Source organism: Cyanistes caeruleus, chromosome 4, assembly GCF_971803275.1.
Source record: "Cyanistes caeruleus chromosome 4, bCyaCae1.hap1.1, whole genome shotgun sequence".
Classification (NCBI taxonomy): domain Eukaryota; kingdom Metazoa; phylum Chordata; class Aves; order Passeriformes; family Paridae; genus Cyanistes; species Cyanistes caeruleus.
In genome coordinates this window covers 76,618,730-76,635,165 of record NC_141704.1, presented here as the reverse complement: position 1 = coordinate 76,635,165, position 16,436 = coordinate 76,618,730, and the positions used below count along the sequence as shown (strand labels likewise).

General features: G+C 41.9%; 1 protein-coding gene across 3 annotated transcripts in view; it reads right to left on the bottom strand.

Annotated features, from left to right (window-relative positions):
• The window catches only part of KIAA0930 (KIAA0930 ortholog), a 76,437-nt gene that overhangs the window by 17,858 nt on the left and 42,143 nt on the right, over positions 1-16,436 (bottom strand). For 2 of the 3 annotated variants that reach the window (XM_086885387.1, XM_086885385.1), the window contains exons 3-4: positions 4,403-4,510; positions 3,100-3,177 (exon numbers count right to left, since the gene is read on the bottom strand). In XM_086885387.1, the coding sequence (XP_086741513.1) occupies positions 3,100-3,177; positions 4,403-4,510 (186 nt within the window). The remainder of the gene's footprint in view (positions 1-3,099; positions 3,178-4,402; positions 4,511-16,436) is intronic. The other variant, XM_086885386.1, reaches the window with a different exon arrangement.

The following is a 16,436-nucleotide window of genomic DNA, read 5'->3' as shown; positions in this document are numbered from 1 at the left end:
TCCCTTTGTCCCTTGGCCACACGGCTCCCTCCTGCAGGCGCTGTTTTGGGAGCAGGTGTTCTGGCATGTTGGGTCTCCGTTCCCATGGGGTTTTGAGTTATAACAGTTTGGTATCTAGCAGTTATTTATATTTACCTTTTCCCCCTGACAGCTGGTGTCTGATAATAAAATGTCAGTTTTTCACTTAAATCTAATTGTATTTAATTCCTTATTGGGGCAAAAGGATTGGTTGGAACCAAGGGGGAGGTTAGTAATTTCAGAGTGCCCACCTCTTTAGACTGTCTCAAACTGTTGGAAATGATAACCTCTTTAAAATTTTTTTTTGAGTTTTGTTTGCCTTTGCACCAGAGGGAAGGGAATTGAATTTTATTTCAGGGGACTGTTTCACCACTGGAGGCCTGATGAGTTTAACATCTCAACAGAGTTGGGAGTAGTTCAATAGATACACAAAAGATAACGACCATTAATGAACATTAACTCCAAACATGACCCCTGACAGGAGACACCTAGTCTGGGAAATGGAGAATGAGAACCTCATTAACATCTCAGGTGAAGAGATTGATAACCAACAGGAAACCAAATACTAAGAACTGTGTAATGTGTGACCAATAAACATTGAACTAATGAATTTCTATGGGTATTGACTGTATAGGTATGTGAAAAATCTAGTAAAAATTATGTGTGATGGAATGATTTTCTCTGCACAACCCAGGCAATCTGTGGGTGAAATGATTTCTGTTGCACCTGGCCAGAACAACATCCTGGCCAGAATAAAGTAATGCTTTGATTCTCTAACACTAAAAAGGTTTTTGAAGAGTTTTTGCTTTTCCCCGCAGTTTTGATGACAAAACCAAGACAGTGGCTCACAGGAGGACAAGCACTTGGTTTCTTATTGGCACCTTGTGCTTCTGTTTCTTCCCCTATCACTATGCTTCCTCTTGCACATTTCTCCCTCCCAAGCAGTTCCTGAACTCCTTTACTGACTTCTTTTAGATAGCTAAAGACTTTAGATTTTATCATTCCAAAAAGATTAATGAGAAGGTAAGGAGGGAGAAGGAATTCATACCAGGCAGCTTTCTTTGCTTCCACATTTGTTTACAAAGCTTTAAATTAAAGAAACCTGTTAAATATTAGCCCACTGTGAACATGCTGAAAGCTATGGATCTGACCAGGGTGTCAGGCTGACATTCTTTCTACAAACCATTCAACATAAAACATAATTAAGAGCAGGATATTAGATATTCATGAGAGGGTTGCTTTTCCTTATGTGTACTTATGCAGCATTGAATAGAGTTAAAAAGAAAGGTTGCTTCAAGATCAGAAACATCATTAGAAAGCAACCAGAGTCCTCAAAAATGCTACTTCCACCAATGCCTGAAACAAGGACATCTTCCTGGCATCCCTGCTCTCAGGCCAGCCAATGAACAACAGAACACCCTCCCAAATTCATCTCCCATCAGGCACACCTGAGGAAAATACAGTTTGTGGAGATCTTAGTTTCAAGCCAGCAGTTTGCAAGAAAAAGTCAGCCTTTTTCATACTGGCTTCATGCTGTAGGCACTCGTGTGAGCAGAGTACATTTGTCATAGGTCTCAAGTAGGACAGCAAATCTTAGGCCATCAACATCTGACTGCACATGGGAGAAGACACACTTTCTAAAGCAAGAACCATCAGAGCAGAAATGCAGATCCAGACCAGCTGGATTTTCTTCATCTAAAACCAATAGCCCTCAATAGTGGATGTGATAATGAAATGCCCAACTGCAAACATGTTTCCAGTTTGCTACTGAAAACTGCTACAGCATATGGAATTGCCTTTGCAATCTCTCTACAGATCAATGCAATGATGCTGAAATGCTATTGGTATTTACTGTTTAATTGAAGTTTATTTTAATTTAATTTTATATTAATTTAATTTAAAGTTTAATGTGGAAAATGGAAGACAACAATTTATAAGCTGTCCCACAACAGGAGCCTCTAGAAAGGAGGAACAAAAAAACTTCCTCTTCATTCTAAATACTGCTCACATGCAGTAAGGGCATATCCCTCATCTTCTCCTTCCTAGTTTTCAAATCTGAAAATAATATTTACAGATTTTTTTTTCTCAAAAACAACTACAGAAGTTAACTTGGGGTGAAATTTGGACTAGCAAAAAGAGAAGAAAGCAATGAGAAGTAACAGGCTTAAGTCAGCAAGCGCAATGTGGCATCTCAACAGCACCTAAGGAAAAATCATGTGCTTCATCAATGTAAATCACAGAGACAATAGTCAGCATTGCTAGTTGTTTGTAGGCAAAGCAAAAGTTCTTTTAAAGTGCTTAAACATAATTAAAAACTGAAGAGCTTTGGTTTATTTAAGTAAAGCTGCAAAAACAGCTGCATGAACTAAGGGAATGGAAACGCCTGGGAGAAACAGCCACTTAAATGCAACAGGAGCCTTTTAAAAGAAGAATTTCTGCTAACTAGCAGAAGTTGTTGCAAGATCTACATTGCAAATTGAAATTGAGTGGGGAAGCCTCAGGTTTCTTGTTCCTATCCCCTTTTAGCTTGTTATTCAGTCTCTTCCACTATCCTAAACCCAGGATTAACTGCAGAAAAAAGATAAAAGCATATGATTTGGACATGAAAGGAATAAGCAGTTTAAGAGAGTAAGAACCTTGTAAAATAATAAAAATATAAATTGATAATCAGTAAATTGTCTGCCATTTAACAGCTCTACATTAGAAACTTACCCTGAAGACTACTCATAATCCAGATCTCATACAATTTCAGGTTCAGTCTTGGACTGGGGAACAGTTTGGCATCATATTCCTTCCTCCCTGGCACCTTCCCTTTCTTCTCTAAATCCAGGAGGCAAAGATATACACCCTGAAGTGTACAGGGGTCTTTACAATTCCTTGAGAGGTGCTATAAAGGACATTTGGATCTCACATCTAGATAACTGGCAAGAAATGTCACTAGACAAAGACTTGCAATGCTTCATGGGATGAATCTGTCAGACCACAGCCTAAGAACCACTGTCCCAGTCTTGGAGCAGTTTTTAGGATTAGATAATATTGGATACCAATCTCTGATTCAAAGCAATGAAAGGGGAAGCTCACCTGAGATTTCTTTTTGTGAATATGAATATCTCCTCCATCGGAGCGTGTGCACACAGCACAGGTCACTACATAATCCAGCTGGAACAGGGCACCAAACAGAGAAATTAACATTTAGAGTTGGGAAAACAAAACATTCATGTGCATGAAGCAAAACACATTCTGTCTCTTTCTTTTAGCTGTCTAAAAAGTAAGATATTTTGGTGTTGCTATTTTCTTTAATCCTTTTACTATACTGAACTGCCTACAATTTTTAAGCCTGTGTTTGTTCATTAACTCAGTGACACCAAAATCTCTTAATCTCTTGTCCTTATTGAGGTACACAATGGATGGGTAAGGAAAGTCCTGCCAATATTGTTTAACACAAGATTAATTTCAGCTGGGGGAATAAGCAGTGCATATACGCATACACACACACACACACACACCCACACACACACCCCCACACACACCCCTAAGCACACTTAAGGATAGAAATGGAAAAGATTTCCTCCCTTTGAACAGGGAAAAAGAGACACCAATGAACACCAATGACATGTTAGGTCAGAAAACACTAGCACAGCCTTGCAAATAATCTGAAAAAACTTATAAGGAGCAAGAGCAACAGCTCTGGACAGCAATACCCTGCTGTAATAACATCTCTGAATTCTGACTGTGGCAAATGTATCCTGGTTTTATTGAGCATCAAATAAAGGCAAAAACTGCTCTCTGCAGAAAAGTTCTGCAAAGAGACTTCTGGGAGGAAGGAGAGAGAATGAAAACAATTTATTTTCCAGATGTGTGCCAACAGTTCCCCATTCTGAGATCATAATGAACAAAACTTTTAAGGGAATCTCAAATGATTACAGTAATATTCAGCTTTCCTAAGCACCAATGTAACACATACAATAACCAAACAACCTATAAGTCAGTTAAAGAAATAATTAGTTCTGGCTTCACATTCCTATCACCAAATGTTTTATCGAAATTCTGTTGTCAAAAGCAGTAATCCCCCAGCAAAATCTATGATACTGCATTTACACTCTTCTCTCTTAACTCCACCAGTACTGTGAACTCTAATGGAAATGCTGCTTGTCCGAGTCTCATTGATTCTCAAAAAAAATTAAACTGGATGAAGCCTTCCTTTTGAAAAACTTAGTTACAGAGCATAAAACTTAGCCTAGTTTCACTGCAAACAGTTAAAGATTTTTTGTAGAAAGTTATTAGGGCTCTATTGAAAAATAATAAATATCTCAGTTTATGTTCATTTAGATTCTGAAAGGCAAAAATGCATAAATAGTGAAAATTAGATAAGCTTCACTGTTACCTTCTGCAGGATGAGGTTCAAGTAGACACTCTCTTCCCAGTCAATGTCAGGGTCTCCCAGGCCAGGAAGCTTCTTAGAATCTCTCCGGTAAACTTCAACTTCAACCTGCTAAGAAAATAACACATCTCTTTGAAAACTATTACTTAGAGGTACCTATTTCCAAACATAAAACTGATATCAGAAGCTGCACATCATGTAGCTTCCTAGTTTTCTGTCACAATTAGATTTTGCTGATGATGCATGGTTTTGTGTGGAAATGAACTAGGGAAATGTGGGATGTATTTGTGATCAGGGAAGAAAGGCAGGAGACTCTGTGTGCAGGAGAATCTGTTTTGGACAGGAGCTTCATTTATTTCTTGTGACAGGTATGTTTCAACAAAAATGAAATTAATAAAATCAGGGATGCATACACATACATATTTCTCTTAAAACAATCCCTCAGAATCAAGCATGTCACTACACTAATGCTCAACACGGTCCAGCCCATAGTTATTGCTTATTTTCCATTGGCATAGGAGTATCTGGGAAGACAAAGCCCAATAATTAAATCACAGAATATGCTGACTTGGAAGAGTGCCACAAAGATCACCCAGTCCAACCCTTGGCCCTGTACAGGACCATACCTAAGATTCACATCATGTGTCCCTTGTGCTCCACACAGGATATTTTAGAAATCCCTTTGTGCTTGGCTTGCATGGCCAGGTTTTGGTAGCAAGGGAGCTACAGAGGTGGCTCCTGTGAGCAGCTGCCAGAAGCTTTCCTTATGTGCAGCACAGCTAATGCCAGGCAGCTCCAGGATGGATGCACTTCTGGCCAAGGCTGAACCTGTCTGTGAGAGTGGCAGCACCTCAGGAACAGCAGGTTTAATAAGAAGGAGCAGGTAGATGCCTGAGAGAGGCTGTGACCCTGTGGAGAATCCACACTGGGGCAGGTTCCTGGCAGTATCTGAGAAAGAAGAGCCCAGGCTGGAGCAAATTTTCTGGCAGGACTTCTAACCCTGTGGGGGACTCACACTGGAACAGCAGGTGTCTGAAGGACTGGCCCTGTGGAAGGGAACCACACTGAGCAGTTCCTGAAGGACTCTCCCATAGGAGGGACCCCACTCTAGGTCAGGGAAAGCGTGTGATGAGCCCTCACACTAAGGACAAAAAAGTGGAGGCAATGTGTGAGGCACTTACCATAACTTCCACTCCCCATGACCCTGTGCTGCCAGAGGGGTGAAGAGGTAGAGAAAACCAGGAAAGAAGGCCAGGAAGAAGGGATGGGTAGGCAGAAGGTGTTTCTAATATTTAATTTTATTTTTCATTGGTAACAAATTAAACTAAATTCCCTAAGTCTATTTTGCCTCTGACAGTAACCAGTGAGGGAGGAACCTCCCCCTGCCCTTATCCTGACTCACGAGCCTTTCTCTGCCCTGCCCAGCAATGGAGCGGTGTTGGTGGGCATCTGCCAGCATCAACATCCCACAACTTCTTCCGAAGTTTTCACACTGGAACTACTGTTTGGGAACAACTACATGCAAGATTTTCAGCTGTACTAAAAAACAAGCAAATTAAAAATCAAAAATAATCTCAGAACATAGAAACAACTCTACCTATCCTAACATACTGAAGCAGCTGAGACAAATATAAAATGACGAGGTAGTACACTGAAGTGAATGTAGTTTGACACTTCCAAGACAAACTAGAATAAAAATAAATAAAGCTAAAATGCCAAAATATAGTGAAGAAGAGAGAAACAATAAATATTTCAGGATTTCCACTATCATCAGGCACCATGAAAGCTGAACACAGTGCTCTTAACCATTAGTTTTTTAAACTTAAAAATATTTTTTAAAAGGTCTATAGACGTCATTCTTCTTTTGGTTTGTTTTTATTTCTTCCAAAGCTCCCATCCATGATTTTTTTATTGGCAATATAATTACACAAACTAATGACAATTACAGCAAAAAACTAAAGATATGAGCAGATGATGGAAACAATCTAATTTAGATTCACCTCCAAACAAAGGTAATATTTGCACTTCTGTGCCTAAAAGCACAGAAGCGTGACATGAACAAAATTCCAGCAATATAGTGTGAAACAACAGCCATCCTGTCACTGAAGGAAAGAAGCAGTAAGAAAACAAGGTGAAGGCAGGACTGAGTAACGTCAGGGCAAAACTCCAGCTCTAAGTAACACCAGGGAAAGCAAAACCAAGTGCACAGACATTGTTTCAGTCTCTCCTGCCTCTGTATCCATGAAGCCTTTATTTTAAGCCAAGTAGTAGTTAAGCACCTCACCACACTGAAGTTTAAACCTCCCTCTGCAGAAGTCAGCCACTAACTGTTTCCGGTGGTGAAATTCACCCACATGTGAACAACTTCTCTCCAGCAATTACAATGCCACTGCTCAACAATTCTTTCATGCAATTCCTTGCAAGTCTACCACAGATGCTGTCAGGAAAAGGGTTTTCTTTAACCAGTTTTTCCCCTGTGCACTAATTCAGGGTAGGATTCCTTGGTGAATGACCTGTGGGTCAGGGCAGAGTGGATCTCCATGAATCACAGCTCTCCATGGACTGGAGAACATGCTGAATTTCAGACAGCTGAGTCCTCCCAGGAAAACAAATCTGTCCCAGCCAGGCATCCAGGAGACACTGGATCTTTTCCAGGTCTGCAGCTGACTCACTTGGCCATCTTTGTGCTTGTTTACCTGGCTCTAGATCAGATGTGCCCTCCTGCAAGCGTCAAAAGTTATTAATAGAAACAACTATGCAAATACTAATTATTTATTCACAGTGAAATCCAAAAGCCAAGCTAGATATTTGCTCATTCAAGTCAGTGACACTTCTGGAGCAGAAATCCATGATGCCACCTTTGTATCAAGTTTTCACAGGGTTCCTGAGCTACAGCTGTAAAGGACAAGAACCTCAGCCAGGCTGACCTCCCACATCCATGGACATTTTACCATGTTACTTCCTCACAAACCCCAGTTAAACAACCTTTGACTAGACACTACTGGGAAAATACCTTGCTTTGAGAACTCATTCCAATGATTAATCATCCTCTTGGTTCCAAGTGCGCAACTTCATTTAATTTGGCTGCTTTCCTTTTGCCAGCCTCTGGATCTTGTCATGTCAATTTATATATTTATATATATATGAACAGGATCTTGAATACCCAGTTTCGGGATTTTTGGTTTTGTGCTTGGTCTTTTGGGGTTCTTTTGGTCTTGTGTTATTCTTTGCTAATCTTTTACATAAACCATACAAAATACTTTTAGGAGACCTCTGAGCCTCTCATTTATTAGGCACCACCTTATAATTGTGTTACATAATGCATGTCTTAAGTTATCCACTTTCAGACAACTGGAACATTTTTATTAGAAAACACAGAAAAATCCATTTAAGACTCCGGTCTAGGTTTAAACTCTTTGTATTAGGGTTTACAAGAAGCAGTATTTTGTTGGCATTGAGAAGCCAGCCAAAAAAACAGATCCTGGTTTTCTTCTAAATAGAAGTCTAATGGAATTACAGGTCTATTTATAAGTAGGACCATTTTCCAGGTTTTCTTTTCAGACCAAATTCACTAAAAAAGAGTAAAGGGGAGAGGGTTGAACATGAAAAGGGAGAGGAAAGAGACACAGGGAACAAAATTCAAGACTTCTTCCACAAACACAAGTTCTACAAGAAAATACTTCTACTGTCCCCAGAGCCAGCTGCAATACAGAGACCAAAATTTGATTGCTAGGATCTTACATTGACAGGTTTGCTTCAAAACAGCAGGAAAAATCCACAAAAGTAAAAGCTTCTTTCAAATGGATCCATCTGCTATGAAACCCAAATGATACCCCAGCATGTGCTCAGGTTTGAAAAGCCCCATCACACAGCATGTCCAGCTCTAGTGGCTTCAACATTAGAAGCATTTCTCTCACATTTATCCAGGTACTTCCTTTTACTTCTCTTTTCTGGAGCATAAAGGTGTCATTTCAAAATGACATTTGAACTCAAACCAAATTAAATGTTCTTTCTAAATTCACCAACCAAATGAACTAAAGTCCTCTTCCATGCTTCAGACCCACCCCCAAGCAGCCCTAGTTTCTTCTGCTCTTTTCTTGTGCATTATCCATCAGACACTTATTTTATTTCCTCACACTTTAAAAACCTCTTTTCATACTAAGCACTTTAAATGGTGAAACTCTAGTGGACATTAACAGAGCAAACTGGTACTACCACTGCAGAACATCATCTCCATTTCCAGACAACACTTCTTTTGGATAGTCAATACTTTTTTGCTCCACAGACACAGACTTAAATAAGTATTTAAGCACCTCATCACATAGCTGGGATTTCTGTGCACCACCCTGTCTCCTCACTCCAGCAGCTCAACTTACAGCAGCAGGAAACCAGACCCATTTGATACCAGTACCGATGGATTGCCACAGCACGAGCCTGGCACAAGGCAGCAGCTGGAGCTGTTTGGCTTTTCTCTTCCATCTAAGCAGTTTCCCATAAAGCAGCACCACCACCATTACTGTGCAGTTGTTTCAGAGTTTGCAGGCACAGACACACATCCCCATGCATCCCCCCACTCCAAGCAGCAGTATTGGTTCTCCAGGATTCAAGGCATCAGAAAAGCCTCCCTGGGCAGCTGGATACTCAGTTGCTTCCATACTAGTCTCCTATATAACTAATACAGATCACACTTCTTGCAGCACTAGCTATTTAGTTATCAATTTGGATTTATAAGATTACATTTTTATCAGCATAAACACTCTGGATTTTTTTTTTTTCTCTTAGGGGAATGGAAGATATCTTAAAAGAAAAAAAAAATCAAAAAATATGTAAGGTATAACAAAAAAGTGGTGCTAAATGCTAAACACCAGCCATCAAGCCACAGCAGGGCAAAAAAATAATTAACTAACTACATTAATACTGCAGTTACAGTTAGCTTCTAATTACACATTCCTAAGCTGGGCAGAACATTAAACCCCCCTTTCTATCTGTATCCTTTCAACACACAATTTCAATTATTAATTATTAATTGTTAATTATTAATTATTCATTATTAAGTATTAATTTTAATTATTTCAAGTAACTTGAACCACTTTATACAGCACCAGAGGTACTACTGTAGTAAGGAGGTTTTTGGAAGTGAAGGAGAGAGAATTTGTGACTCAAGCAGCTTTTTATTCAAATTATCTGGTTAGACAGCAAGAACAAACTTTGGGGCATAAGTAGTCGCCTTTGGCTCCTTCAGCAACAAAACTTTATCTCTCTTTCCCCAGTGTACACAAAGACATCAATTTTCACCCCAAACCTCAGCTCTCCAGTATCCTTATAATGTAGTATCTCCAATGGACTCTCAAAACTCATGGATTTCTGTGGCATCTCCATGACTAACGTCGCCAAGGCTATCAGTGACAGACACAGAGGTGCTTCAAGTGATAATAAGTTACTAGAATGCTGAGAAGAGTCCTAAAAAAGGGTCTGGCAACTTCAGATAGCAATGTACCTCCACTGGAATACAAATTATAAAGGTCCTTCAGTTTCTTTACTTTCATCATAGTTCCCAAACACTTCAAATCCAGACAGGCTTGCTCCTAACAAAGTGAACTAAAAAATAAAATATACACACCCATGTAACTTTCAAAATATTATTTTAGCTAAAGATGTGGAGACCCTAAGGTTCAAATCAGCCTCAGAAATGTTCTAAGCTAATTTAGTACAGTAATAATGGGGGAAGGATGTGTTATATTGATTCCTGCAATTAAAAAAAATAAATTAGTAAGCCATGTGACCCTGATTTAATGCAAAGCACTCTTCCTATGTTGAATATTCCATGGTGTTCCTACCAGCAGATGCCCAGTTTGAGATTACCAGAAGGTAGATTCAGTCTGAGCAAAAGCTACCCAGTTTTGTCTGGGTTTGGCAGTGATTCCTGTTCATCTGACTCTTGAGGAGAAGGTGCAGGTAATTCCTTAAAAACACAGAAACACTGCACATAAGAGTGCCTGAAACCAGCAGCAATGCAGGTCTGTGTGACAAACACTGCAATCTTTGCAATGTCTCTCTCTAGCTGTAGCACTTCTTCAACTTCAGCAAGGTTGATTATACAGCCAGTGACCTACCAAAAGTCACCAAAACATGTCCAAACTTTCCCTGTAGCACAAAGTTTTTTTAGCAAAATACCCCCACCTCCATGGAGACACCATGTCATTCCTGGCTTCCCTCTCACATCAACAGTATGATGCAATTCAGGAAAAAAAAAGTACTATCTCAGGAGCTGCCTGGAGCCATTGGTGTAATGTGCAAGTTGTGGGTAGGGAGACAGAAATTCACAACTCAAATCCTCTAGATCCTCAGACAAAACAGCCTCGTTTATTATGCAGAGCTCACTTTTATACTCAATTCAAAACTCCTGGGCTTAGATAGCTCATTGTCTGGGATCTCTCTCCACCCAGATCTCTGGCCAGTGATGTGCTTACTTCTCACCTCGAATGGGGATGGCTGAGGGTCCCCTGTAACTTATCCAGGGATATGCTCAGGCATGAACCAGGCCAGCTGTTCTGTGACAATACCGTGACAATTCACTCCTTTCAGTTAAATTAAAAAATGTAAAATGCTCTCTATTATCCTATCTGCAGGGGCCCTTTGCAGACAGGGTGACAGGAGACTGCTTGGATTTCATTTGAATGAGGTTTTCTATTTAATTTGATAAATCTAGTTCCCGTCAGCTAGCAATGTGCTTCGTGTACTAAAAGGAGTTTGCAGCACTCACTCCCAGGAGCTGGCAGGTGAGATCACAATCCTTCAAGCTGACATGCCACAGGTTAACTAACTATTTATAGTTACAAGTTACAACTTAACATTAAAAAATAAGAAACTATTTAGAACTGAGATCATACCTTAACTCTATAAACAAGAATCAAAAAAAGCCACCAAAACATACAACCTTTAGAACTGTGAGAAAAAAAACAACAGAAAAACAATTTGTATACAAATGGAGTTTTTAAATGAACTCTCTTTTTAAGAGTCCCAGATTTTCATGAGGTAGGTGAGTAAGTTGTTCTAGTTACTCTTCATTCTGCTCCACCACATCTCTTGAGGGGCCATCAGGAGGGTGCTGCTTGTGGTCCCAGGCAGGATGGACACATCTGGCAGGTACCCAATGTGTTCCAGTGTCCGTGGAAACACAATCATATCCCCTTCCTCAGGTAATGAAGCTCCATGGGCCTCCCCACTAATTGATGAGAAGGTCTTTCACCATAACCTTGGGCTTAGGCAACTGTTCATCTCCAGATGATTGTGGTGATAGAAAGTGATTTAAAATGACTGGGTTCTGGGACTTTTCTGACACTGTTAAGTGATTTAGTGTATAAATAGCCTTAGTTCTGTGGGGGTCTCACCGGACATTCCTCCCTCTTGTTTTTCGAGAATACATTTTAAAGTGCCATGTGCTCTTTCCACATGGCTTGTCCTGTTGCTATCTGGGGAATACCAGTGTGGTGTGCTACACCCCAGAGCTGTAAGAAATGTCTTTTTGTCTGTGAGATGTATGCAGGGCCATTGTCTGTCTTGATGGTGTGAGGAATGCCCAAAGCCACAAAGGCTGACTGTCAATGTGCCATGGCATCCTGACTCTTTTCTCCTGTGTGCACTGTAGCCCATATTGCTGATGAAAAGGTATCAATGGATAAGTGTACATATTTCAGACATCCAAATTCAGGGATGTGTGTGACATCAGTCTGCCAGATTTGCGAAGCACGCAGTCCATGGGGGTTTACTCCCATCTGCAGTGGTGCAGTGTGGCCCTGGCAGTCAGCACAGGTGCTAACAATATTACAAGCCTCTGTGTTTGTCAGCTGGAATTGCCATTGTAGGGCCCGAACACCTTGGTGGAAGAAATTGTGTGATTCCTTTGCTTGTGCCAGAGTGTCTGGCTGTGGTGCTGTCCAGGCAGGGCTCACTAGCATGTCTGGTCCTGCATTACCCTCTGTGATATAACCTGGTAAATTTGTGTGACTCCTGATGTGTAAGATATAACAAGGGTAGGTTCTGGCTTGGATGTCATGGCATAGAGTTTTTAGCAGATTAAATAATTGTGCATTGTCAATTTCCTTTAACAGTGCCTGGTTTAATCTCTGTGTGATGTCAGATCTGTATGCAGAATCAGTTACTATATTTAGAGGAATGTGGGGAAAATGTTGGAAAGCCATAGCTACAGCATGCAACTCCACTAACTGGGGAAATCATTCTGATAACTTTCCAACGTTTGCCACTCACCTTCCTCTTTCCATGTTGCTATGGCTTTTCCTGTTTTCCCACAGTCATCTGTAAACCCTGTAACACCCTTTAAAGTGTTCGGCTATTCAGAGGTTTAAGAGACAGTGTAATTTCCCCACTGAACTTCATCAATCTACGGCTTGGTAAATGATAAATGATTTGTCCTGTGAAGTTTTTCAGGGCACTTTGCAAGGCTGTACTGTTAGCAAAACAGTATTCAAAGTGTTCTTGTGTCACAGGTATAATAATTTGTGAAGGATCCCTTGCATTCAATTGTGAACACCTGTGATGACATTTGATGATTAATTGTGCTATTAGCTCAAATACTGTGGGTGCTGTCTTTTTTGGCTGATGAGGTAAAAACATCCACTCTAGGATGTGCAGAGGATCAGGACAGTGAGTGTTCCACTGCCCTATAATACTAGTAGGGTGAAGATTTACAATGAGAATAAGTGTTACACACCTCTGGGCATATCTGGTGGACTTGTCTGTTTGTGATAGCTTGCTCCACTGTTTCAAGAGCAGCTTGTGCCTCTGGGTTAATTTTCTAGGGGAAGTTAACTCTGAATCACCTTTTAGAAAGTCAAATAAAGGTGCTAATTGTGAGTTGGTCAGTCTTCAATAAGGCCTGACCCAGTTGATGGTACCCCACTGTGCATTGTTTAGTGTTTGAATTTTGGTTGAAAACTGAATTGTTTGTGGTTGTATAGTCTGGTCCGTTATTTTGAGTCCCAAATATTTCCAGGGTGCTTGCTGCTGCACCTTCTCTGGTGCTACCTGCAGCCCAAATGTTTTTAATGCATTGGTTTGGGTTGCAATCAAAATGTCATCTACGTAATAACAGTATGCCTGTGGAAACTACTCTCTCACTGATGAGTGTGACTGTGCAATGTACCACTGGCAAATTGTAAGACTGTTTTTCATGCCTTGAGGCAAAACACGCCATTGATAATGTTGCGCTGGTGCCGCATTACTAACAGAAGGCACTGTAAAAGCAAACTTTGGGGTACCATCTGGGTGCAGTGGAATAGTAAAAAAACAATCTTTCAAGTCTACTATCAGAATGTCCCAGCAGGCAGGTATCATTGTCGGAGACAGCATACCAGCTTGCAATGTGCCCACAATCTCCATTACAGAATTGATTTCTCTTGTGTCATGGAGAAACCTCCATTTACCAGATTTATTTTTTATGACAAATACTGAGGTATTCCAAGGGCTCATAGATGGCTCTATGTGTCGTTGAGCTAGCTGCTCTTGTACTAATGATTTTAGGCATCTAACTTCTTATTAAGGGACCACTGTAGTACCCACACAGGCTGGTCTGTAAACCATTTCAGGGCTGGGGCAGGATAACTTATGTCTATCAATACAGTGGCCCCATCAAAAATCTGTTCTCATTCTAACTCCCCATGCAGACAGAACATCCTTCCCCCACAGGTTCAGTGATGCTGCGGTGATGTAAGGTCGAATTGTAGCTGTTTGGCCTTCTGATTTTTTGATCAACACAGGGTGGCTACTCAAGCAGCTCTGTGTGGTCTCTCCGAGGCCAGCAATGGCAGATCCTGCAGGTGTGGTAGGCCAGGATGAAGGCCATGTGTTGATAAGATGATGGTGACATCTGCCCCTGTGTCCATCACACCACTGACCCTTATCTGTGAGGGCCTGGCCTGAGGCACTGTAACAGTACAAACCATATCAGGTCTTTGATCACCCACAACCTGAGTCCAGTACACCTGGGGCTCTCCTGCTGATCCAAAGCCTTGGTCTCCTCGCTCCATAGAGTCTGCTTTGGGGACAGAAGAGTTAAAAGGATGAAGTTGTGTAATTTGGGTGCTAGCAGGGATAGTGACAGGCGGAGTAGGGGTTGGCACCACGGCTTTTATTTATCCTGTAAAATTGGCATCCATGACACCGGGGTGCACAAAGAAACCTTGGAGCGTGGCACTGGATCTTCCTATTAGCTGTGCACTCCGTCCTTTCCCTATCGGCCCCTGGGCCTCAAGAGGGTCTTTATGTACCTGAATGAGTTTATGGTTATTGGGATTGAGGTGGAAACATCCATACCAGCTGATCCTCTTGTCCTTGCTGTGAGCTGGTTACACAGGCTTGTGCTGGAGGGTGGGAAAATACTTGTGTAGTCACATGTTTCCCCTTTGCGTTGGGCTTCTCGTTTTCCTCATCTCTCAGAGATTTGGACCAGCATACCTTGGCTGTATGTCCAACTCTCCCACATTGGTTGCAGCTTGCATTACCACTTCTTTGTCCCTGAGATGTCCCCTGTGGAATGGACTTGTGAGGGCAGTTCACTTTCATGTGGTCTTGTTGTCCACACTTGTAATGGGGTGTCAGTTTAACAGCAGCTGTAATAGCATCAGCTAACATATCCATGTTGTGAGATCCAGTCCCAACCTTAGCATATGCTGTAATCATTTCCTCTAGAGATGGATTCTCTTTAGGTAATGCATCTATAATCTTTCTACAGACTTGGTTTGCATTATCTCATGCCAATTGTACCATGTATGCTTTTCCATAGCGTCCTGCAAATGTTCTCTGAATTGCATATATTGCTCATTGGGATTTTGTCTTATGCTTCAATAGCTTTGGGCTGGCACAGACAAGTTTGTGATTTTTGTTAGAGCCCACATTGCTGAGTCCTTTACTTGGTCTAGGATTGAGGAGTTCAAATGAGCCTGGGTTTGTGGATCTTCCATGGGGTGTAATCCCATTAGTTGAGGGATCCCTGCCCCAAAACATGGGTCCTGCTGTGAAGCTCTTGAATTTTTCTACCCCTGGTCCTTTGCATAGGATCTCCAGGCTGTCTCTGGACTACAGATTAATTTTGCAATATTCTTCATATCACAGGGAGTTAATTCACTAGCAGTCATAAATCAAAGCATATTTGCTACAGCAGGTGACCCTAGCCCGTGTTTAGCAGCCAGCTGGCGCAGCTCTGAAAGGATTTGCCAGTTAAAGGGTACGTATTTATTGAGTGTTGTGCCATTACCTTGCAAAACTGGGAATGCTCCAATTGTTCCCATTCCTTGCTGCCAGCCCTCTTATGAAGACATGGAAGCAGAAATCAGGTCAGGCCCCTCTATATCCCCACTTTCAACTGCCTTTTGTTTTACACCCATCCAAAAAGATCAGCGGATCTCAAGTGGGAATGGTTTCTGCTCTGAACATCAATGGAATTGATGCTGCTGACAGGATTGTAGGGGCTTGTCCTTCAGAGCTGGTAGTAAGGCGAAGACTTTGACTCCCTCCATGGGAATCTCATGTTTCCATCAGCGATGTGGTTCCTTGGCCCTGTGTGAGCCTTGGCTGTAACTGCATTGGAGCTGGGGCTGTGCTGGGTGAGGGACCGGTGTCTGGTGCCGGGATGCTGCTCCCTGCTTCCAGTACAATTCCAGGAATGAACCCGGGCACTCCATGTGACGTCACCTTGGGCCCCCCACAGCAGCGGCAGGCAGGCGTGGCCAATGGAGGCGGGATTGTGGGCGTGGCTTCTGGACTGAGCCAATCAGCTCTGGGCAGGCGCGGTCTGGGCGTTTCCATGGCGCTGAGGGGTGTGGGCGGCTCCAGTGGCTGAGGGCCGGGCCTGGGGGCGATGTTGGGCTGTGTCATGGCCCTGGGCTGCTGGGCCAAAATGGCAGCGTTCTGTGACCTGGGGCGACAGCTCCGTGCAGCTGAGGGGAGATCCGGCACTGCACAGCAGATCTGGACAGCTGCTGGACGCTCCAACACAGCGCAGCACCCCCTCAGCGCAGCC